This window comes from Orcinus orca, chromosome 1, assembly GCF_937001465.1.
Source record: "Orcinus orca chromosome 1, mOrcOrc1.1, whole genome shotgun sequence".
In the NCBI taxonomy this organism is placed as follows: domain Eukaryota; kingdom Metazoa; phylum Chordata; class Mammalia; order Artiodactyla; family Delphinidae; genus Orcinus; species Orcinus orca.
In genome coordinates this window covers 55,961,127-55,987,970 of record NC_064559.1, presented here as the reverse complement: position 1 = coordinate 55,987,970, position 26,844 = coordinate 55,961,127, and the positions used below count along the sequence as shown (strand labels likewise).

General features: G+C 38.9%; 1 protein-coding gene across 3 annotated transcripts in view; it reads right to left on the bottom strand.

Moving 5' to 3' along the window:
• Positions 1–9,198: 9,198 nt before the first annotated feature.
• The window catches only part of MRPS14 (mitochondrial ribosomal protein S14), a 29,257-nt gene continuing 11,611 nt past the window's right edge, over positions 9,199–26,844 (bottom strand). For 2 of the 3 annotated variants that reach the window (XM_004269785.2, XM_033428130.2), the window contains exons 2-3: positions 24,340–24,498; positions 18,401–18,854 (exon numbers count right to left, since the gene is read on the bottom strand). In XM_004269785.2, the coding sequence (XP_004269833.1) occupies positions 18,672–18,854; positions 24,340–24,498 (342 nt within the window). In that variant the 3' untranslated portion in view covers positions 18,401–18,671. Of the gene's footprint in view, positions 9,692–18,400; positions 18,855–24,339; positions 24,499–26,844 lie in introns of those variants that run through there. The other variant, XM_033428131.2, reaches the window with a different exon arrangement.

Sequence of the window (26,844 nt, the reverse complement as noted above, 5' to 3'; positions counted from 1 at the left end):
ATGACAGTGAAAACGCAACCATACAAAATCTATGGGGTGCAGCAGAAGCAGTCGTAAGAGGAAGGTTCATAGCAATACAAGCCTTTCCCAAAAAAAACAAGAAAAATCTCAAACAACTTAACTTACCACCTACAAGAATTAGAAAAAGAAGTACAAACAAAACCTAAAGTCAGCAGAAGAAAGGAAATAATAAAGATCAGAGACGAAATAAATAAAATAGGTTAAAAAGACAACAGAAAAATCAATCAAGCCAGGAGCTGGTTTTCTGAAAGGATGAACAAAATTGCCAGGCCTCTGGCCAGGCTCACCAAGAAGAAAAGAGACAGGACCCAAATAAACTAAGTAAGAAATGAAAGAGGAGAAATAACAACTGATAAAACAGAATTACCAATAAACCATAGGAGAATACTATGAACAATTATACGCCAACAAATTGGACAAACTAGAAAAAAATGAGCAAGTTTCTAGAAACATACAGCCCACCAAAACTGAATCAAGAAAAAATAATTTGAACAAAATGATCACTAGAAGTGAAATAGAATCTATAATAATAATTAAAAACAAACAAAAACAAAAAAACCCCCAAAACTCTCTGCAAACCAAAGTCCAGGACCAGATGGCTTCACTGGGGAATTCTACCAAATATACAGAGAAGAACTTATACCTATCCTTCTCAAACTCTTCCAAAAGACCAAACAGGAGGGAACACTCCCAAAGTCATTCTATGAAGCTGTGATCATGCTGGTACCAAAATCAGATAAAGATACCACAAAAAAAGAGAATCACAGGCGGATGTCACTGATGAATATAGATGCAAAAATCTTCAAGAAAATATTAGCAAACTGTATCCAACAACACATAAAAAAGATTATACACCATGACCAAGCTGAATTAATCCCAGTATGACAAGGACGGTTCAACATAGGCAAATCAATCAATCCCAGTGTGACAAGGATGGTTCAACATAGGCAAATCAATCAAAGTGATACACCACATTGACAAAAGAAAAAACAAAAACCACATGACCATTGCAACAGGTGTGGGAAAAGCATTTGATAAAATTCAAAATCCATTCATGATAAAAACTCTCACTCAAGTGGGTATAGAGGGAATATATTGCAACATGGTAAAAGCCATTTATGCCAAACCCACAGCCAACACAATACTCAACAGTAAATACTAAAAGTCTTCCTGCTAAATTTAAGAACAAGACAAGGATAACCACTCCACCACTTCTATTCAACATAGTATTGGAAGTCCTAGTACTCAGAGAAGAAAAAGAAATAAAAGGTAACCAAATGGGAAGGCAAGAGGTAGAACTGTAATTATATGCAGATGACATGATACTCTATATAGGAAACCCTAAACACACAAAAACTATTAGAACTAATAAATTCAACAAGGTAGCAGGATACAAGATTAACATACAGGAATCTGTTGCATTTCTTTACACTAACAATGAAATATCACAGAGTAAAAAACAATCCCCTTTAAAACTGTTACAAGGACAAGATGTCAGAGTAGAAGAACCTTGAGCTCACTTCCTCTCATGAGCACACCAAAATCAAAACTAACTGCTGAACAACCATCAATAAAAATGACTGGGACCTAACAAAAAAGATATTCTATATCCAAAGACATAAAGAAGAAACCCAATGAGATGGTAAAAGGGGCACACCTGCAATATAATCAAATCCCATACCCCTGGGACAGGTGACCCACAAACTGGAGAACAATTACCTCACAGAAGTTCTCTAATAGGAGAGTTCTAAGCCTCACATCAGGCTCCCCCGTATGTGGGTCTGAAATAGGGAGGAGCTTCCAGAGCATTTGGCTTTGAAGGCCAGCGGGGTTCAAGTGCAGGAACTCCACAGGAATGGGGAAAAAAGAGACTCCACACTTGGAGGGCACACACAAGGTCTTGTGCTCACTGGGATCCAGGGCAAAAATAGTGACTTCATAGGAGCCTGGGCCAGACCTACCTGCGGGTCTTGCAAGGTCTCCAGGGGAGGCAGGGACAGCTGGGGCTCACTGTGGGGACAAGGACACTGGTGGTGGAAGTACTGGGGAATATTCATCAGCATGAGCTCTTCTGGAGGCCACCATTTGGCACCAAGACCTGGCCCCACCCAACAGCCTGTAGGATCCTGGAAGGCCTCAGGCCAAACAACCAACAGGGCAGGAACACAGTCCCACCCATCAGCACAAGCTGCCTAAAGACTTCCAGAGCCCACAGCCACCTCTAAACATGCCCCTTGACATGGCCATACCAACCAGAGGGCCAAGATCCAGCTCCACCCACCAGTGGGCAGATACCAGAAACAAGCAAACTACTATCCAGCAACCTGTGGAACCGAGTCTGCAAAAGCAGTTCAGAACCTACCCTGGGAATAGCTGGTCTCTGGCCCTTGGGTGGGAGGGCCAGAGAAGGGAGTGTACTACTGGGATGCACAGGATATCCTCTACAGAGGACCACCTCTCCAAAGTCAAGAAACATAAATAACCTTCCATATACATAAAAATACAAATAGAAATTTAAACAATGAGATGGCAGAGGAATATGTTCCAGAAGAAGGAACAAGATAAAACCCCAGAAGAACAACTAAGTGACGTGGAGATAGGCAACCTACCCAAGAAAGAGTTCAGAGTAATGATTGTAAAGATGATCCAGGAACTCAGGAAAAGAATGACTATCCAGAGCAAGAAGTTACAAGAAGTTTTCAACAAAGAGAAAATATAAAGGACAGCCAAACAGAGTTCAAGAACACAATAAGTTAAATGAAAAACACACCAGAAAGACTCAATAGCAGAATAAATAAGGCAGAATAATGGATAAGTGATCTGGAAGACAGAGTGGTGGAAATCATTGCCATAGAACAGAATAAAGTAAAAAAAGAATGAAAAGAAATCAGGCAAATTTGAGACCTCTGAGACAAGGTCAAACACACCAACATTTGCATTATAGGGGTCCCAGAAGGAGAAGAGAGAGAGAAAGAGCCTGAGAAGATATTTGAAGAGATAATAGGTGAAAACGTCTCTAACATGGGAAACAAAACAGCCACCCAAGTCCAGGAAGCACAGAGTCCCACACAGGATTAACCCAAGGAGGAACAAGCTGAGACACATAATAATCATTGACAAAAATGAAGGATAAAGAAAAAATACTAAAAGCAACAAGGCAAAACTAACAAATAACATACATGGGAATTCCCATAAGATTATTACCTGATGTTTCATAAGAAACTCTGTAGGCCAGAAGGAAGTGACACAATATATTTAAAGTAATGAAAGGGAAAAACCTACAACCAAGAATACTCTACCCAGCAAGGCTCTCATTCAGATTTGATGGAGAAATTAAAAGCTTTACAGACAAGCAAAAGCTAAGAGAATTCAGCACCACAAAACCAGCTTCATAACAAATGCTCAAGGAGAGACTTCCATACAAGATGGCAGAGTAGAAGGATGTGTTATCACTCCCTCTTGCGAGAACACCAGAATCACAACTAGCTGCTAGACAATCATCAACAGGAGGACACTGGAACTCACCAAAAAAGATACCACACATCCAAAGACAAAGGAGAAGCCACAATGAGACAGTAGGAGGGGTGCAATCACAGTAAAATCAAATCCCATAACTGCTGGGTGGGTGACTCACAAACTGGAGAACACTTATACCACAGAGGTCCACCCACTGGAGTGAAGGTTCTGAGCTTCACGTCAGGCTTCCCAACCACGTGGTCTGGCAACGGGAGGAGGAATTCCTATAGAGAATCAGACTTTGAAGGCTGGTGGGATTTGATTGCAGGACATTGACAGGACTGGGAGAAACAGAGACTCCACTCATGGAGGGCACACACAAAGTAGTGTGTGCATTGGGACCCAGGGGAAGGAGCAGTGACCCCATAGGAGACTGAACCAAACCTACCTGCTAGTGTTGGAGGGTCTCCTGCAGAGGCGGGGGGTGGCTGTGGCTCACTGTGGGGACAAGGACACTGGCAGCAGAAGTTCCAGGAAGTACTCCTTGGCATGAGCCCTCCCAGAGTCTACCATTAGTCCCACCAAAGAGGCCAGGTAGGCTCCAGTGTTGGGTTGCCTCAGGCCAAACAACCAACAGGCAGGGAACCCAGCCCCAACCATCAGCAGTCAAGCAGATTAAAGTTTTACTGAGCTCTGCCCACCAGAGCAACAGTCAGCTCTACCCACCACCAGTCCCTCCCATCAGGAAACTTGCACAAGCCTCTTGGATAGCCAAATCCATCAGAGGGCAGACAGCAGAAGCAAGAAGAACTACAATCCTGCAGCCTGTGGAAAAAAAACCACATTCACAGAAAGATAGACAAGATGAAAAGGCAGAGGGCTATGTACCAGATGAAGGAACAAGATAAAACCCCAGAAAAACAACTAAATGAAGTGGAGATAGGCAACCTTCCAGAAAAAGAATTCAGAATAATGATAGTGAAGATGATCCAGGACCTCGGAAAAAGAATGGAGGCAAAGATCGAGAAGATGCAAGAAATGTTTAACAAAGACCTAGAAGAATTAAAGAACAAACAAACAGAGATGAACAATACAATAACTGAAATAAAAATTACACTACAAGGAATCAATAACAGAATAACTGAGGCAGAAGAACGGGTAAGTGACCTGGAAGACAGAATGGTGGAATTCACTGCTGCGGAACAGAATAAAGAAAACAGAATGAAAAGAAATGAAGACAGCCTAAGAGACTTCTGGGACGACATTAAACGCAACATCATTCACTTTATAGGGGTCCCAGAATGACAAGAGAGAAAGGACCAGAGAAAATACTGGAAGAGATTAGAGTCGAAAACTTCCCTAACATGGGAAAGGATATAGCCACCCAAGTCCAGGAAGCGCAGAGAGTCCCATACAGGATAAACCCAAGGAGAAACATGCCAAGACATATAGTAATCAACTTGGCAAAAATTAAAAACAAAGAAAAATTATTGAAAGCAGCAAGGGAAAAACGACAAATAACATACAAGGGAACTCCCATAAGGTTAACAGCTGATTTCTCAGCAGAAACTCTACAAGCCAGAAGGGAGTGGCATGATATACTTAAAGTGATGAAAGGGAAGAACCTACAACCAAGATTACTCTAACCGGCAAGGATCTCATTCAGATTCGATGGAGAAATCAAAAGCTTTACAGACAAGCAAAAGCTAAGAGAATTCAGCACTACCAAACCAAATCTACAACAAATGCTAAAGGAACTTCTCTAAGTGGGAAACAAAAGAAAAGGAAAGGACCTACAAAAACAAACCCAAAACAATTAAGAAAATGGTCATAGGAACATACATATCGATAATTACCTTAAATGTGAATGGATTAAATGCTCCAACAACAAGACACAGGCTTGCTGAATGGATACAAAAACAAGACCCGTATATATGCTGTCTACAAGAGACCCACTTCAGACCTAGGGACACATACAGACTGAAAGTGAGGGGATGGAAAAAGATATTCCATGCAAATGGAAATCAAAAGAAAGCTGGAGTAGCAATACTCATATCAGATAAAATAGACTTTAAAATAAAGAATGTTACAAGAGATAAGGAAGGACACTACATAATGATCAAAGGATCAATCCAAGAAAAAGATGTAACAATTATAAATATATATGCATCCAACATAGGAGCACCTCAATACATAAGGCAACTGCTAACAGCTATAAAAGAGGAAATCGACACAATAATAGTGGGGAACTTTAACACCTCACACCAATGGACAGATCATCCAAAATGACACAATAGACCAGATATATTTAATTGATATTTATAGGACATTCCACCCAAAAACAGCAGATTACACTTTCTTCTCAAGTGCGCACAGAACATTCTCCAGGATAGATCACATCTTGGGTCAAAAATCAAGCCTCAATAAATTTAAGAAAATTGAAATCATATCAAGCATTTTTTCTGACGACAACGCTATGAGATTAGAAGTGAATTACAGGGAAAAAAACGTAAAAAACACAAACACATAGAAGCTAAACAATACATTACTAAATAACCAAGAGTTCACTGAAGAAATCAAAGAGGAAATAAAAAACTACCTAGAGGGCTTCCCTGGTGGCGCAGTGGTTGAGAGTCCACCTGCCGATGCAGGGGACAGAGGTTTGTGCCCTGGTCTGGGAAGATCCCACATGCCGCGGAGCAGCTAGGCCCGTGAGCCATGGCCGCTGAGCCTGCGCATCCGGAGCCTGTGCTCTGCAATGGGAGAGGCCACCACAGTGAGAGGCCCGCGTACCACAAAAACAAAAAAAAACCAAAAACTACCTAGAGACAAATAACAATGAAAACATGACGATCCAAAACCTATGGGATGCAGCAAAAGCAATTCTAAGAGGGAAGTTTATAGCTATACAAGCCTACCTCAAGAAACAAGAAAAATCTTAAATAAACAATCTAAACTTACACCTGAAGGAACTAGAGAAAGAAGAACAAACAAAACCCAAAGTTAGCAGAAGGAAAGAAATCATAAAGATCAGAGCAGAAATAAATGAAATAGAAACAAAGAAAATAGCAAAGATCAATAAAACTAAAAGCTGGTTCTCTGAGAAGATAAACAAAATTGATAAACCATTAGCCAGACTCATCAAGAAAAAGAGGGAGAGGACTCAAATCAATAACATTAGAAATGAAAAACGAGAAGTTACAACAGACACCACGGAAATACAAAGCATCCTAAGAGAGTACTACAAGCAACTCTATGCCAATAAAATGGACAACCTGGAAGAAATGGACAAATTCTTAGAAAGGCATAATCTTCCAAGACTGAACCAGGAAGAAACAGAAAATATGAACAGACCGATCACAAGTAATGAAATGGAAACTGTGATTAAAAATCTTCCAACAAACAGAAGTCCAGGACCAGATGGCTTCACAGGTGAATTCTATCAAACATTTAGAGAAGAGCTAACACCCATCCTTCTCAAATTCTTCCAGAAAATTGCAGAGGAAGGAACACTCCCAAACTCATTCTATGAGGCCACTATCACTCTGATACCAAAACCAGACAAAGATACTACAAAAAAAGAAAATTACAAACCGATATCCCTGAATATAGATGCAAACATCCTCCACAAAATACTAGCAAACAGAATCCAACAACACATTAAAAGGATCATAAACCATGATCAAGTGGGATTTATCCCAGGGATGTAAGGATTCTTCAATATACGCAAATCAATTAATGTGATAAACTATATTAACAAATTGAAGAATAAAAACCATATGATCATCTCAATAGATGCAGAAAAAGCTTTTGACAAAATTTAACACCATTTATGATAAAAACTCTCCAGAAAGTGGGCATAGAGGGAACCTATCTCAACATAATAAAGGCCATATATGACAAACCCACAGCAAACATCATTCTCAAAGGTGAAAAACTGAAAGCATTTAGTCTAAGATCAGGAACAAGACAAGGATGTCCACTCTCACCACTATTATTCAACATAGTTTTGGAAATCCTAGCTGCGGCAATCAGAGAAGAAAAAGAAATAAAAGGAATACAAATTGGAAAAGAAGAAGTAAAACTGTCACTGTTTGCAGATGACATATTATACATAGAGAATCGTAAAGATGCCACCAGAAAACTACTTGAGCTAATCAATGAATTTGGTAACGTTGCAGGATAAAAAATTAATGCACAGAAATCTCCTGCATTCCTATATACTAATGATGAAAAATCCAAAAGAGAAATTAAGTAAACACTCCCATTTACCATTGCAACAAAAAGAGTAAAATACCTAGGAATAAACCTTCCTAGGGAGACCAAAGACCTGTATGCAGAAAACTATAAGACACTGATGAAATAAATTAAAGATGATACCAACAGATGTAAAGATATACCATGTTCTTGGACTGGAAGAATCAATACTGTGAAAATGACTATACCACCCAAAGCAATCTACAGATTCAGTGCAACCCCTATCAAATTACCAATGGCATTTTTTACAGAACTAGAACAAAAAAATCTTAAAATTTGTATGGAGACACAAAAGACCCTGAATAGCCAAAGCAGTCTTGAGGGAAAAAAACAGAGCTGGAGGAATCAGACTCCCTGACTTCAGACTATACTACAAAGCTACAGTAATCAAGACAATGTGGTACTGGCACAAAAACAGAAACATAGATCAATGGAACAAGACAGAAAGCCCAGAGATAAACCCACACACCTATGGTGAACTAATCTATGACAAAGGAGGCAAGGATATACAATGGAGAAAGGACAGTCTCTTCAACAAGTGGTGCTGGGAAAACTGGACAGCTACATGTAAAAGAATGAAATTAGAACACTCTCTAACACAATACACAAAAATAAACTCAAAATGGATTAGAGACCTAAATGTAAGACTGGACACTATAAAACTCTTAGAGGAAAGCATAGGAAGGACACTCTTTATTATAAATCACAGCAAGATCTTTTTTGACCCACCTCCTAGAGTAATGGAAATAAAAATAAACAAATGGGACCTAATGAAACTTCAAAGCTTTTGCACAGCAAAGGAAACCATAAACAACATGAAAAGACAACCCTCAGAATGGGAGAAAATATTTGCAAATGAATCAATGGACAAAGGATTAATGTCCAAAATATATAAAGAGCTCATGCAGCTCAATATTAAAAAAACAAACAACCCAATCCAAAAATGGGCAGAAGACCTAAACAGACATTTCTCCAAAGAAGATATACAGATGGCCATGAAGCACATGAAAAACTGCTCAACATCATTAATTATTAGAGAAATGCAAATCAAAACTACAATGAGGTACCACCTCACACCAGTTAGAATGGGCGTCATCAGAAAATCTACAAACAACAAATGCTGGAGAGGGTGTGGAGAAAAGGGAACCCTCTTGCACTGCTGGTGGGAATGTAAATTGATACAGCCACTATGGAGAACAGTATGGAGGTTCCTTAAAAAACTAAAAATACAATTATCATATGACCCAGCAATCCCACTACTGGGCATATACCCAGAGAAAACCATAATTCAAAAAGACACATGCACCCCAGTATTCATTGCAGCACTATTTTCAATAGCCATGTCATGGAAGCAACCTAAATGCCCATCGACAGACGAATGGATAAAGAAGATTTGGTACATATATACAATGGAATATTACTCAGCCATAAAAAGGAACGAAATTGGGTCATTTGTTGAGACGTGGATGGATCTAGAGACTGTCATGCAGAGTGAATTAAGTCAGAAAGAGAAAAACAAATATCATATATTAATGCATATATGTGGGACCTAGAAAAATGGTACAGATGAACTCGTTTGCAGGGCCGAAATTGAGACGCAGATGTAGAGAACAAACGTATGGACACCAAGGGGGGAAAGCGGCAGGGTGGTGGTGGTGGTGGTGTGATGAATTGGGCGATTGGGATTGACATGTATACACTGATGTGTATAAGACTGATGACTAATAAGAACCTGCTGTATAAAAAAATAAAAAAATTTAAAAAACACACAAAAACCCAAGACAAGACTTGATAACTGGCTGAACACTAAATGAACTCCTCAACCCATATCCAACCAGACCCATCACCAGAGGGTAAAAGACTTACCAGATTTGAGGTGTCTGAGCAAAATCTGTGTCCAAGTCATTTACTTATCATTAAGCTTTGTAAACAATGACATGACCTCTAGGACGTCAGGCTATTAAAAAAAAAGAAGAAACAAATGCTAAAGGAACTTCTCTAGGTGGAAAAGCCCACAAGTAGAAACAAGAAAATTATGAAATGGAAAAGCTCACCAGTAAAGGCAAACATATAGTAAAGGTATGAAATTATCCACACAAAAATATGATATATAAACAGGTAATCATGAGAGAAGCAGAGTACAAATGTAGGTTATTTGAAATGCATTTGAAATTAAGAAACCAGCAACTTAAAACAATCATGTATGTATATAGACCATTATATCAAAACCTCATGGTAACTGAAAACCAAAAATCTATAATAGATAAACATACAAACAAACAAAAAAGGAATCCAAACACAACACTAAAGATAGTCATCAAATCACAAGTGAAGAGAATAAAAGAGAAAAGGAAAAGACCTATAAAAACAAATCCCGAACAATTAACAAAATGGCAGTAAGAGCATACTTACCGATAATTACCTTAAATGTAAAGGGATTAAATACTCCAACCAAAAGACACAGACTGGCTGAATGGATACAAAAAGACACGTATATATGCTGTTTACAAAAGACCCACTTCAGATCTCGAGACACATGCAGAATGAAACTGAGGGGATGGAAAATGTATTCCATGCAAATGAAAATCAGGTAAAACCTGGAAGAGCAATACTCAGACAACACAGACTTTATTATTTTTTTTTTGATTCTTTTTTACATTGCAATTGTCTGTCTCTGAAGTCTTCTTTTAATATATATTAATTTATTATTTTTGGCTGCACCAGGTCTTAGTTTTAGCACGTGGGATCTTGGTTGTGGCATGCAGGATCTTTCGTTGAGGCATGCAGTCTCTTCGTTGTGGTGCGTGGGCTTCTCTCTAGTTGTGGCATGTGGGTTTTCTCTCTCTAGTTGTGGCATGTGGTCTCTGTAATTGTGCCATGTGGGCTTAGCTGCCCTGCGGCATGTGGGATCTTGGTTTCCTGACCAGGGATTGAACCCGTGTCCCCTGCATTGGAAGGCAGATTCTTTACCACTGGACCACCAGGGAAGTCCCCAAAATAGACTTTAAAATAAAGGTTATAAGAGACAAAGAAGGACACTACATAATGATCAAAGGATCAATCCAACAAGATATAACAACTGTAAATATATATGATCCAATATAGGAACACCTCAATATGTAAGCCAAATGTTAACAGACATAAAATGAGAAACTGACTAATACAATAATAGTGGGGGACTTTAACACCCCACTTACATCAATGGACAGCTCACCTAGACAGAAAATAAAAAAGGAAACACAGGCCTTAAATGACATATTAGATCAGATGGACTTAATATTTATACAGCATTCCATCTGAAAGCAGCAGGATACACATTCTTTTTAATTGCACATGGAGCATTCTCCAGGGTAGATCACATTTTTGGCCACAAAGCAAGTCTCGGTAAACTTAAGAAAACTGAAATCATATCAAGTATCTTTTCCAACCACAACATTATGAGATTAGAAATCAACTACAAGAAAAACACTGTAAAAAACACAAACACGTGGAGGCTAAACAGTATGCTACTGAAAAACCAATGGATCACTGAAGAATTTAAAGAGATGAAGAATTCAGAAAATACCTAGAGACAAATGAAAATGAAAACATGATGATCCAAACCCCATGCAGTAAAAGCAGTTCTAAGAGGGAAGTTTATAGTGATACAAGCTTACCTCAGGAAACAAGAAAAATCTCAAACAGCCTAACCTTACATCTAAAGCAACTAGATAAAGAAGAACAAGCAAAACCCAGAGTCAGTAGAAGGAAAGAAATCATAAAGATCATAGCAGAAAAAATGAAATAGAGATGAAAAAAAGAATAGAAGAGCCCAATGAAACTAAAAGCTGGTTCTTTGAAAAGATAAACAAAATTGATAAACCCTTAGCTAGACTCATCAAGAAAAAAGAGGGCCCAAATCAACGAAATTAGAAATGAAAAAGGAGAAATTACAACCAACACCACAGAAATACAAAAGACCATAAGAGACTACTATAAGCAACTATAAAACGGACACTGCCAGCTATAAAATGCCAATAAAAAGGACAACCTAGAAGAAATGGACAAATTTTTAGAAAAGTACCAAACCAGGTAGATACAGAAAATATGAGTAGACATATTACTAGCACTGAAATTGAATCAATTATTTAAAAACTCCCAATAAGCAGAAGTCCAGGACCAGATGGCTTCACAGGTGAATTCTACCAAACATTTAGAGAATAGTTAACATCTATCTTTCTGAAACTATTCCAAATAATTTCAGAGGAAGGAACACTTCTGAACTCATGCTATGAGGCCACCATCACCCTGATACCAAAACTAGACAAAGAAACCACACAAAAAAAGAAAATTACAGGCCAATGTCACTGATGAACTTAGATTCAAAAACCCTCAACTAAATATTAGCAAACCAAATCCAACAATAGGTTAAAAGGGTTATATACCATGATCAAGTGGGATTTATCCCACGGATACAAGGATTTTTCAATATCTGCAAATCAATCAGTGTGATACACAACATTAACTCATTGAAGAATAAAAACCATATGATGTCAATAGATGCAGAAAAAGCTTTTGATAAAATTCAACATCCATTTATGATTAAAAACTCTCCAGAAAGTGGGCACAGAGGGAACCAACCTCAACATAATAAAGGCCATATATGACAAAACCGCAGCTAATAGCATACTCAATGATGAAGAGCTAAAAGCATTTCCTCTAAGATCAGGAACAAGACAAAGATGTCCACTCTCTCCACTTCTATTCAACATAGTTCTAGAATTCCTAGCCACGGCAATCAGAAGAAAAAGAAATAAAAGGAATTCAAATTGGAACAGAAGAAGTAAAACTGTCACTATTTGCAGATGACATGATACCATAGACAGAAAATCCTAAAGATGCCACCAGGAAACTACTAGAGCTCATCAATGAAACTGGTAAAGTCACAGGATACAAAATTAATACACATAAATCTGTTGCATTTCTATACACTAAAAATGAAACACCAAAAAGAGAAATTAAGGAAAGAATCCCATCACCGTCACATCAAAAAGAATAAAATACCTAGGAATATACCTAAAAAGGAGGCAAAAGACCTGTACTCCAAAAACAGTAAGACACTGATGAAAGAAACTGAGGATGACACAAGCAGATGGAAACACTGTATCTTGGGTTGGAAGAATCAATATTGTCAAAATGACTATACTACCCAAGGCAATCTTCAGATTCAGTGCAATCCCTAACAAATTATGAACAGCATTCTTCACAGAACTAGACCAAAAAGTTTTTTAATTTGTATGGAAACAAAAAGGACCCCGAATAGACAAAACAATCTTGCGAATGAAGAACTGAGATGGAGGAATTAGGCTCCCTGGCTTCAGACTACACTACAAAGCTACAGTCATCCAAACAGTATGGCACTGGCACAAAAACAGAAATACAGATCAATGGAACAGGATAGAAAGCCCAGAAATAAGCCCACACACCTATGGTCAATTAATCTATGACAAAGGAGGCAAGAATATACAATGGGAAAATGACAGTCTCTTCAATACGTGGTGCTGTGAAAACCGGACAACTACATGTAAAAGAATGAAATTAGAACATTCTCTAACACCACACACAAAAATAAACTCAAAATGGACTAAAGACCTAAATGTAAGACTGGATACTATAAAACTTCTAGAGGAAAACATAGGAAGAACACTCAGACATAAATCACAGCAGTATCTTTTTGTATCTCTCTGCTACAGTAATAGAAATAAAAACAAAAATAAATAAATGGGACCTAATTAAACTTAAAATCCTTTGCATGGCAAAGGAACCCATAAACAAACGAAAAGACAACCTATAGAATGGGAGAAAATATTTCCAAATGATGCCACTGACAAGAGTTTAACCTCCAAAATATACAAACAGCTCACACAACTCAATAGTAAAATAACAAACAACCCAATCAAAAATGGGCAGAAGATCTAGACATTTCTCTAAAGAAGACATACAGATGGCCACAAGGCACATGAAAAGATGCTCAACATTGCTAATTATAGAGAAATGCAAATCAAAACTACCATGAGGTATCACCTCACACCAGTCAGAATGTCCATCATCAAAAAGTCTACAAATATTAAGTGCTAGAGAGGGTGTGGAGAAAAAGGAACCCTCTCACACTGTTGGTGGCAAAGTAAACTGGTACAGCCACTATGGAGAACAGTATGGAGTTTCCTTAAAAACTAAAAATAGTGTTACCATATGATCCTGCAAGCCAACTCCTGGGAATATATCCAGAGAAAACCATAATTCAAAAAGATACATGCACCCCTATGTTTACAGCAGCACTGTTTACAATAGCCAAGACATGGAAGCAACCTAAATGTTCACCAAGAGATGAATGGATAAAGAAGATGTGATACATATATACACACACACACACACACACACACACACACACACACATATACACACAATGGAATACTACTCAGCCATAAAAAATGAATACCATTTGCAGCAACATGGATGGACCTACGCTTTATCATACTAAGTGAAGTCAGAGAAAGACAAATATCATATGATATCATTTATATGTGGAATCTCAAAAAAAATGATACAAATGAAATTATATACAAAACAGAAATAGACCCACAGACATAGAAAACCACTTACAGTTACCAAAGGGGAAAGGGGGGAGGGAGGGATAAGTTAGGAGTTTGGAATTAACATACACACACTACTATATATAAAATAGATAACCAAAAAGGATTTGCTGTATAGCACAGAGAATTATACTCACTTTATAATAACTTATAGGGGGGCTTCCCTGGTGGCGCAGTGGTTGAGAGTCCACCTGCTGATGCAGGGGACATGGGTTCGTGCCCCCGTCTGGGAAGATCCCACATACCGTGGAGCGGCTGGGCCTGTGAGCCATGGCTGCTGAGCCTGTGCGTCCGGAGCCTGTGCTCCGCAACGGGAGAGGCCACAACAGTGAGAGGCCCGCGTATCGCAAAAAAAAAAAAAAAAAAAAAAAACTTATAAGGGAAAAAAATCTGAAAAAAAAAAAATATATGTATGTATAGCTGAATCACATTGATGTACACCTGAAACTAACACAACACTGTAAATCAACTATACTTCAATAAAACATTTAATTATAATAAAAATAAAATAAAATAATGACAAGAAAATAACTTAGGAATAAACCTAACCAAGGAGGTGAAATACTTACATGCTGACAACAATAAAACACTGATAGAGGATATTGAAGATGACTCAAAGAAACAGAAAGATATGCCATGTTGTTGGATTGGAAGAATTAATATAGTTAAAATGGCCATACTACCGAAAGCAATCTATGTATTTAATGTGATCAATATACCCATGACATTTTTCACAGAAGTAGAACAAATAATCCTGAAATTTATATGGAACAACAAAAGACCCAGAATTGCCAATGCAATCCTGAGGAAAAAGAACAAAGCTGGAGGCATAACCCTCCCAGAATTCAGACAATACTACAAAGCTACACTAAGTAAAATAGCGTGGTACTGGCACAAAAACAGACATATGGATCAATGGAACAGAATAGAAAGCCCAGAAATAAGCCCACACACCTGCAGTCAATTAATCTCCGACAAAGGAGGCAAGACTATACAGTGGAGAAAAAAGTCTCTTCAGCAAGTGGTGTTGGGAAAGCTGGACAGTCATATATAAATCCATGAAGTTAGAACACTCCCTCACACCATACACAAAAATAAACTGAAAATACAAGATATGACAAGATAAACACAAGATATGGCACCATAAAACTCCTCGAAGAGAACACAGGCAAACACATTCTCTGACATAAATTGTAGCAATGTTTTCTTAGGTCAGTCTCCCAAGGTAACAGAAATAAAAGCAAAAATAAACAAATGGGACCCAGTTAAGCTTATATGCTTTTGGACAGCAAAGGACACCATTAACAAAACAAAAAGACAACCTACGGACTAGGAGAAAATATTCACAAACAATGCAACTGACAAAGGCTTAATTTCCAAAATATACCAACAGCTCATACAACTCAATAGTAAAACAACAGACAACGCAATTAAAAATGGACAGAAGGCCTGAATAGACATCTTTCCAAAGAAGACATACAGATGAACAACAGGCACACGAAAAGATGCTCAACATTGCTAGTAATTAGAGAAATGCAAGTCAAAACTACAATGAGGTATCACCTCACACCAGTCAGCATGGCCATCATCAAAGTCTACACATAAATGCTGGAGAGGGTGTGGAGAAAAGAGAACCCTCCTATATTGCTGGTGGGAACGTAAATTGGTGCAGCCACTATGGACAACAGTATAGAGTTTCCTTAAAAAACTAAAAATAGAGTTGCCATATGATCCCACTCCTGGGCATATATCCAGAAAAGACAAAAATTCGAAAAGATACATGCACCCCAACGTTCACAGTAGCACTATTTACAACATCCAGATGTGGTCTCTACCATCACCTACGAAAAGAGGGACCCTTGAAAAAAATGTCTGAGGCAGGAAATATACAAGGTAAGCCTCGGTTATCTTATGCTAGAAAGCAAGGAACTATCAAAAAGTCCTGTATGAAGTCAAAGTGTATCAAGTCAACAAGATACAGGACCCAAGAGTGGAAGGATTAATTTGAACATCAAAATAATGTCTGGAGTAGACTGAAACATTAAATACACAGGAAATCTACAAGCTCATTGTAGTGAAAAGTCATTTGTTTCCTTTGGAAGTTGCTAGAGCACCAACTCACTCTAAAAACTGATAGAGAATCATGCATTTATCTGGTCTTTAAGAAATGTATTTCAGGAAGATAAATTGTTAAGTTCCTTACAGAAAAATTCCAGCTAATGCAGAAAAAGTGATGGAATTTAGACAATCACCATTAATTGAAGTAGAGGTCAGGGTAACATACACCAGTGAAATGCTAAAATCATTAGGTGACAGGTTAATAAATGGTGAACTTCAAATGCAGGGATCAGGCTGACCCCACCTGAATCCACTGATAAATCATCACTAAAGTTGGACAACCAGATATGTGCCTTCTGATGTGAAGGGACAGAGTACACAGCACACTTGAGAAAATTCATTCCTAAAATACTGAACCTGAATCTAGTCAAGCCTCTGGATGTAACTTCCACTTTATAGGGATAGAGGACTAAGTTAAGGGACACATAAAGAAGCAAACAGCCATATGTTGACGTCCTACAGGATAAATGACCTGGCTCCGTCAACAAATGAATGATATGAAGAAAAAAGGGAGGAGTAGGAGATGGCAATCAAAACAAATATGTGGATAATGCTTGGACACTGATTCAAACAAAGGAAAAGGTAGGTTATCAATGATATGCCAGAAACCAGCAACTTTCATGTTCTAGCTATGATTTGATTAATACTGGTTACTAGTTGAGATGTTAGCTAGAGCATTTCAGTTAGTAAGTCGTAATACAAATTTAGGAAATACGAATCCAAGGTATATCATAATTCCCTCTCATGACCTCACCTGGTTTCCAGACTTGACTTTCCCATCGGGATGACACTTGCATCTCAAACATTGTACAACTGAAATCTGAACTCAGGTACGTATCTTCTGTTTCCCCCAAACCCATTCTTTTATCCCCCAAATTATTTTGGAGTTGCCTTCTACCATCTATATACTAGCCCTTACCAGGAACCCAGAAAGTTCTTTACCAATTAAATATAATCAGTTTCTAAGTGTTGCCCAATTTTCCTTCCTAAACAACACTTTTAAAATTTGTCCTCATCTACTTTGCTAATACCACTACCTTAGATCAGGCCCTAGTCTTCCTGAACAATTAAGACATCCTCCTAGCTGCTTATCTTGCTTGTAGTCTTTTCCTCTCATGGCCGTCTACCACACAGCTGTCATTTGTCTGTAGAGCAAACTATCATGTCGTTCCTTTGCTTAAAACTCTCCAACAGCTGGTATTTACGACCTTTGTCGTGTGCTGCTTAGTTCTGATACACTGAAGTGACTGCAGTTTCACTGTTTGATGCCTTAGCGCCTTTGCTTCCACTGTTCCCTTTGCAAACAACCTCATCCCTTGCCCCCTGATTTAAATTCAGGTGTCAGCTCCAGGAATACCTTCCAGATTGGTGTTAGGTAGGTGCATCCATACCACCCTGTGTACATTTTATCACTGGGCTGATGACACTACTGAGTTACTGCATGAGACAACACTTTACTACCTTTACTTATTTCTGTTACAGATGAAATAAATATGAATATAGAGAATATATACCATTCTAGCAAAACTCATCCTCTTTGGACAGATTTTCAGGGCTTAAAGGACATATTTTGTTCTAAGGGCTCTTGAAGATGGAAAAAGAAAACAATTAGTGGTTCTGTTTTTGTTCAGCCATCACACAAAGAAGTTGAGCATTAGTTAGATAATCCAGAGCATCAGCTTTACTTTCCAATGTATTGTCTAACAATCAACTAAGAGTAAAGTGAGCTGTGCAGGTCAGGGTAGCCATCCCAGGATTAAAAACTGCCATAGATGAGCACTGACATGCATGTCAATGAGTTGAATTAACAAGAAGATAATTCTGCTGTATGAAATAATGCTCTTAAAGTACAGGAACACTTACCTGTTGCTAAAAGATTAATAAACATGATGGAAAAGACAACTATACAGACCATATTTCCACAGAAATATTTTTTATTACTCTACTCTTCACACTATGCTTGGGAACAGTAATTTATTAAGTCCAGGAGAAAAGATAATTCACTGACAGAATGAAACTTCCAAATTTTTTCATTTAAAATTTATAAGTAATTTAACTATAGATAGCATCAGGTAGAGAAGACCTTTATTCTGGACCCCCATAAAAACTAGGTTTTTGTCTATTAGAGAAGTCTCTTCTTGCCAGAACTGGTTTTCCTGTAAGCTCAGTAGGTTCTGGAGCTGATTATTACCACATTGCTCGCTGCACCCCAGACAGTTGCCCATGGTCGGCTAAGTGACGGAAGACGATACGACTAAGCCTCCAGCGCCGCTTTACACCTCGTGGACGGGATGTCATAACACACCGATTTCTGATTCTAACAGGACAGCTATCCCGGGGAAGGGCAGCAATTTCTTCATCAGCCACTTCCTAAGGGAAGTCACAACATTATTTACACAGATCACATGCATTTGTTTATTCTAGATGATTAGTTAATGCTCAGAGGAAGAGAACGAAGGGCTAGATTCATTAATGTAGCCAAGTTTGGCAAAAGAACCCTGGACACCATAGTGAAATTTAAGCTCTGAGTAGAAACAAACAGATCAGAAAAATGACAGAAATGTTTGACATACAATGTAATTTTTCAAAATTTAATTGAAACAACGTAGATACACAAGAATCCACAAACCATAAGTGTAAAGCTCAACAAGTTTTCACAAACAGAACGTAGCTGTGTAACCAGCAACTAGATTAAGAAAAATTACCCGCACCCCAAGCCTTCCCTCTGCCTCCTTTCAGTCACTGACCTCCTGGCTAAGAGCTAACCTGGTTACTAACACCACAGATGAATTTTTCTTGTTTTGATTTTATATAAATGTAACCATGGAGTATAATAAAAACCATTCTTTTTTATTCATTTCTGTTTGGCTTCTTTCACTCAATAAAATGCTTGTGAGAGTCTTCATACTGGTGCATGTGTTGTAAGTTGTTCATTCTCATTGGTGCTAACTTTTATTGTGTGAATATGCCATAATTCATTTATCCATTGTACAGCTGATGGACATCCGGGTAGTTTCTAGTTTTGAGCTATTACAAATAGAGCTGCTACAGACATTCTCATTTCTCTTTTGGAAAATATATGAATGCATTTCTGTTGTCTCCCCAAACGATTTTTTCCCAGCTTTCCTGAGATATAATTGACATATAACACTGTATAAGTTTAAGGTGTACAATGTGATATTTTGATGCATGTATATACTGTGAAAAATAATTACCGCAATAAGGTTAGTTAACACCTCCATCACCCCACATAATTACTTTTTTGTGTGCGTGAGAACACTTAAGATTTACTCTTTTAGCAACTTTCAAGTATATAATATGGTATTGTTAACTGTAGTCACCATGTTGTACTTATTCAACCCCAGGACTTATTCACCTTAAAACTGGAGGTCTGTACCCTTTGGCCAACATCTCCCCATTTTCCCCAGTCCCCAGTCTCTGGTAACCACCATTCTACACTGTTTCTATGAATTTGTTATTTTAGATTCCACATATAAGAGAGATCATACAGTATTTGTCTTTTTCTGACTTACTTCACTTAGCATAATGCCCTCAAGGTACATCCACGTTATTGCAAAGGGCAGGATTTCCTTCTATTTTATGGCTAAATAGTATCGTACTCTGTGCCTGTGTATGAATCACACTGAGTGTCACATTCATCTGTTGATGGACATTCAAGTGGTTTCCATGTCTTGGCTATTGTGAATAATGCTGGAGTGAACATAGGGGTGCAGATATCACTTCTATTTCTATCTAGTGATTTCATTTCCTTCAGATTTATACTGAGAAATGGAATTCCTGGATCATACATGGTAGTTCTATTTTTAACTTTTTGAGGAACCTCCATACTGTTTTCCATAGTGGCTGCACCAATTTACATTCCCGCCAACAGTGCACAAGGGTTCTCTTTTCCACATCCTCGCCAAAACTTATCTCTTGTCTTTTGGATAGTAGCCATTCTGACAGGTGTGAGGTGATAGCTCTTTGTGTTTTCATTTGCATTTCCCTGATAAGTGATGTTGAGCATCTTTTCATGTACCTGTTGGCCATTTTTATGTCTTTTTTAGAAAAATGTCTATTCAGGTTCTCTGCCCATTTTTTAATCAAAAAAATTTGGGGGGCTACTGAGTTGTATGACTTCCTTACATTTTCAGGGTATTAACCCCTTATGAAGTACATGACTTGCAAATATTTTCTCTCATTTTGTAGGGTGCCTTTTCATGTTGTTGTTTCTTTTAGTGTGATGTAGTCTACTTGCTTATTTTTGCTTTTGTTGCTCGCACCTTTGGTGTCACACCTAAAGAATCACTGCAAAGACAAATGGCAAAGAACTCTTTTACCCTTTGTTTTCTTCTAGCAGTTTTACACTTTCAGATCTGTCCTTTAAGTCTTTAACTCATTTCAATTTAATTTTTGTGAGTGCGGTAAGATAGGGGTCCAATTTCATTCTTTCACATGCGAATATCCAGTCTCCCCAACACCATTTATGGAGAAACTATCCAATACCCACTGAGTATTTTTGGCTACCTTGTCAAATATTTGTTGACTATGTATCTGTGGCTTCATTTCTGGGTGTCTGTTTTTATGCCAATACCATACAATTTTGAATATTATAGCTTTTAAATCAGGAAATGTGATACCTCCAGCTTTTTTTTTTTTTGCTTTTCTTTCTCGGGATTGCTTTGACTATTCGAGGGTCTTTTGTAGTTCCATACAAATTTTAAGATTATTTTTTCTATTTTTGCTTCTTCAATTTCTTTCATCAGTGCATATAGTTTTCAGTGTACAAATCTTTCACCTTCTTAATTTCTAGGTTTAGTTTTGACGCTATTGTAAATGGGATTGTTTTATTTCTTTTTCAGATAGTTTGTCAGTGTATAGAAACACAACTAAATTTTGTAGGTTGATTTGGTAACCTGCAACTTTACTCAATTTATGGATTAGTTCTAACAGTTTCTTGGTGGAGTCTTCAGGGTTTTCTATATATAATATCATGTTGTCTGCAAATAGAGAGAGTTTTACTTCTTCCTTCCTGATTAGATGCCTTCTATCTCTGTTTCTTGCCTGATAGCTCTGGCTAGGCTTTCTAGTACTCTGTTGAACAGAAGTGGCAAGAGTAGACATCCTTGTCTTGCTCCTGATCTTAGAGGAAAAACTGTTGAATTTGGTTTCCTAGTATTTTGTTGAGAATTTTTACATCTCTATTCATCAGGGATACTGACCTGTAGTTTTCTTCTTGTAGTGTCCTGATCTGGCTTTGGTATCAGGGCAATGCTGGGCTCATAAAATGACTTTGGGAATGCTTCCCTCTTCTTCAATTTTTTGGAAGAGTTTGAGAAGGATTGGCATTAATTCCCCTTTAAATGTTTGGTAGAATTCACTCATGAAGGCACAGTCCTGGGCTTTTCTTAGTAGGTTTCTGATTACTGATTCAATCTCCTTACTCATTATTGGTCACTGCAGATTTTCTAGTTCTTCATGATTCAGTCTTGATAGGTTATGTGTTTCTAGGAATTTATCCATTTCTTCTAGGCTAGCCAATTTGTTGGCATACAATTGCTCTTATCAGTCTCTTATGATTCTCTGTATTTATTTGGTATCAGTTGTAATGTTTCCTCTTTCATTGCTGATTTTATTGGAGTCTTCTGTCTTCTTTACTAGGTTAGCCAAGCTAAAGGCTCATCAATTTTATCTTTTCAAAAAACCAGCTCTTAGTTTAACAGATCTTTAATTTTTCCGGTTTCTATTTTCATTAATTTCTGCTCTGATCTTTGTTTCTGCTAACTTTGGGCTTACCTGTTCTTCTTTTTCTAGTTCCTTGAGGTGTAAGTTAGGTTATTTCCCATAAGATTTTTGAATCATAAAAGTCTGAAACCTCTGGACTGAACATTAAGTAGGAGGAAAATGTGGTTTGAAGTGAAGTTGAAGAAGAAGGAAGGGCAGGAGCCCTCAGAACCTTGACACCTACGGTAAAGACTCTGACGGCTGGAGATGCAAAGACGAGTGATCAAGTGAGACTTACATTTTTAAAAGATCATTTGCAACGTAGGGAAATAAATATGGTAAGGGCAAAAATGGTTCAGGGGAGAAAAACAGAGATTACTGCAGTAGTTAGCACTAAGGTTTTGTCAGTACAGATTTAGTCTTATGTATGTGGTTGAAGTATGTGTATTATTGTGCGTGTGTGTGCATGTGTATGTGTGTGTCTGTGTGTGTATGTGTGTGATTGACCCTGTACTAGACTATGATGGAAGCAAAATAATTACTCTAACATATTAGAAGTACATAAATGAGAAAATGTATATGAAAGCCACTAAATTTATATCAACTATTAAGCATTAAGAGTAGTTCCTGATCTCCAAAAGCTTATGCATGTGCTATTAAGAATTACTATTAAGAAAAAAAAAAGAAATACTGAGAGAATTATATAAAACAACATGATTAAGTCAATGAATGGTAGACAGTAAATGCTATGGAGACAGGAGAAATGATTGGGCTGGCAGAATGAAGTGAAGTTTCATGGAGACAGAACTTGAAGAATACCTACAAATTGTTTACATATGTGTGAATGTAAAGATTTAAGGCAGTGTACAAATGAGGAAATTGGGCAAAGGGAAAATGAAACAAAAGAGCATTCTGTGAGAGCCTGTAAGTATGTTAGCACTGGGGCATAAATTTGACTTGTAAGCTAGTTGGCAGGCAACATAGTGCCATGATCACTTCCCATGATTCATAGAGTCTCTGCACAGCTATTGCTGGTTCTCATACCACAGACTCTTCTGGGGATCTTCATACATTTGTCCTCCACAACATCTTAAGCTGAGCTTCTCAGGAGCCACTTCTTATTGCTCGCTAAATATAGGCAAGTAGCTTAATGTCACTACAGTAAAAGTCATAACAGAATGGTCCAGGGCACTCAGTTTTCTGCTTATCTGGCTTAATTTAGACAAGATTTAAAAAGAATCCACAGTAATGAGGGGCCTGTATATTATTCTCCAAATTTATATAAATGAAATATTATTTACTCTGAGCTTTTGATAAGTTTAATGGCTTTGAATTTGAGTTATACTCTCTGATAAGACTCTTTTTTTTTTTTTTTTTTTTTTTTTTTGCGGTACACGGGCCTCTCACTGTTGTGGCCTCTCCTGTTGCGGAGCACAGGCTCCGGACACGCAGGCTCAGCGGCCATGGCTCACGGGTCCAGCCGCTCCGCGGCATGTGGGATCTTCCCGGACCGGGGCACGAACCCGTGTCCCCTGCATCGGCAGATGGACTCTCAACCACTGCGCCACCAGGGAAGTCCCTGATAAGACTCTTGAATGCAGGTATTTTATGTCACCAGTTAGGCAGGACTTATGATTCAGGGAATCAAACAGAGTTGACATTCTCTTATTCAAGTTAGAGTGTGACAAGAAAGTAAACCTAAATGGAAGGCCACCGCATGGGCACAGGAATTCGGAGAGGCAGGCTTAGGGATGGCCCTGGATAAGGAATGGTGTAGGCCATGTGCTGGGCACCTGGCCCCACGCATTGGCAAAGACTCCCAATGCCTTGAGAGGTGAATGATTGGGATGATTGGAGAAATAACTATCCAATTTCTGTGTGGTTACCATGCATCAGTACTTTCTAAGCATCACCTAATGAAATGGTTAAAGAGCTAGTTAAGAATGAATAGTTCTTTTTTAATTTGAAACTCATCAAAATCAGTTACAAGGGTATTTGTTTACGTTGATTGAAAAAAATCTGATTACATTCTCCAGAAAGTATATTGATACTAAGTCACAACAAACTGTATTAAAAGTGATCTGATTTGATTTAATGATTTTATGGTAGATACTCATCTTACTTAGCTAACCTGAAGGTCTTTTGGCAGAATGGTATTCTTCCTGAGAGAATTGATCCGAAGCCTCTCATCTGCATACTCATAGGCCATTTTTCTTCTCTTCACATCACGCAACATTTTCCAATCTACATAGTAACTTCGAACTTGGCCTGAAGCTGATGAAGGAACCACCTAAGAGACAGAGACAAGGAACAAGTGAAGAACAGTCAGACCCAGACTCTGGCAGTTTCTCCATCCTGTGATCCTCTTTTAGTCACTATTTATGACCTTTTATCCCCCAAGTAATTATGGATAACTTTAATAATTTAAAATAATAGACTTCTTAATTCAGAACAAATAACTTTTATGGACATACATTAAGCCAAAATGGTGGTAATTAATACAATGCTAATAATGTGGGTTGGAAAGTGAAAAATTTTCTGAGATTTTTTATATAATTCTGTTTTACCTTTACTTAGGTTAATAAATATATGGTTCAAAAGTCAAAAAAGTATAGAAAGGGGGAGGAGGCCAAGATGGTGGAGTAGAGAGACATGGAGCTCATCTGCTCCCACAAATACACCAAAGATACATCTACACGTGGAACAATCCATACATGCTACCTACTGAAAGCCTGAGGAAGATCTCAGACAACCAAAGCTGCAAGAAAGATTTCCACAAAACCATGTAGGATGAAGGGAAAAGGGAGAAGAGGAATTGGGATGGGACCTGCACCCTTGGGAGGGAGCTGTGAAAGACGAAAGGTTCCCTCACCCTGGGGGCCTCCTTCACTGGCTGGGAGGTCTGCTGGGACAGCTAGGGAGCTTCAGAGGCTCAAAAGCAGAGTGCAGGAGCTGGTCTGCTGCCCCACAGGGTAGAGAGACCAGCACAGACGGTCTTTGCCACATTGCCACACTTTCCAGTCTGAGGTGCACCTGCTGGCGTGCATAGTGATTGGGTGTTGAAACTCAGTAGACAGACCTGGGGAGATGACTCGGTTTGGCTGTGTGAAGACAGCCCAAAGGGCCTGGAGTGTGGCCCGAGCCACAACTGGGGGTGTGCACAGGATGGAGCATGAGGCTGCCGTAGGAGCCCCACTGTCAACATGGGAAGGGAGGGGCATGAGTCCACTATAGCAGCCTCACTATCAGCATGCTCACAGCAGGGCACAGCTCCAACTGCAGTGGGTTTTGCAAACTTTGTGGGCACACACACATGGAGGCGGCACTGAATACTGAGGTGATCACTGGCACTCCTGCTTTAGGTGTGGGGCTGCAGCTCCAGAGGACTTTCTCGCCCATGGTTTTGTGAGGGTTTCTCACCCATACCTAACCTCCAAGCCGATTCCAAGCACTCCTGCAGCAGATGCAGCCCCCGAGGGCAGTGCCACCAACAGTGATCTTTGTGGGTGTGCACACCAGATGGCAGGCAGTGTCACAGAGTTGCACATCACAGCAAACAGCTCCTGGGGAGGAACGCACAGGGGCTCCTTTCCCAGAGGGAGTGTTCTAGTCCTGCCTACCTCACATTGAAGCTTAGAATCGGATCTAGGGGCTTCCACTCCAACAAACGGGGAGCAGACTCTACCCCTGACAGGGTTGTTAACAATCACAGAGAAAAGAGGAGGTCCTGCCCAACATCCAGTGCAGGCTCCAGTCAACACAATATCAAACACACCACCTATATCAAGAAGACAAGGGCCAGTACACCCTGAGGAAAGACACAGCAAGCCAAAAACAGCCCTCGCACCAAAAATACTGGACTCATACAGTCTACACAGGGTCACTCACAGATAAAAACAGCCCTTCAAAACCACAGTAGACAACTGTTTTCCCTAAATTCAGAGTAAGAGGGACTTCCCTGCTGGCACAGTGGTTAACAATATGCCTGCCAATGCAGGGGATACAGGTTCAAGCCCTGGTCTGGGAAGATCCCACATGCCACGGAGCAACTAAGCCTGTGTGCCAAAACTACTGAGACTGTGCTCTAGAGCCCGTGAGCCACAACTACTGAGCCTGTGTGCCACAACTACTGAAGCCTGTGCACCTAGAGCCCGTGCTCCGCAACAAGAGAAGCCACTGCAATGAGAAGCCCATGCATCGCAATGAAGAGTAGCCCCACTTGCTGCAACTAAGAAAGCCCACATGCAACGAAGACCCAACGCAGCCAAAAATAGAATATAAATAAATAAATTTAATACTTAAAAAAATAAATTCAGAATAAGAGAAATATAAGTAAAATGAAAAAGCAGAAGAATTACTCCCAATTAAAAGAACAGGTGAAATCCCCTGAAAGAACAAGCAATGAAACAGACCTCTCCAGTCTACATGACTCCAAGTCCAAAAAGGAAGTAATAAAAATGCTGAAGGGAGAGCAGCCAAGATGGCAGAGAAGGACCCTAAGCACACCTCCTCTCACGAGCACACGAAAATCAGAACAATCTGCAGAACCATTGTTAAAAAGGACTGAAACTTAGCAGAAAAGATTCTCTACATCTAAATACATAAAGATGGAACCACAATGAGATGGGCACACTCA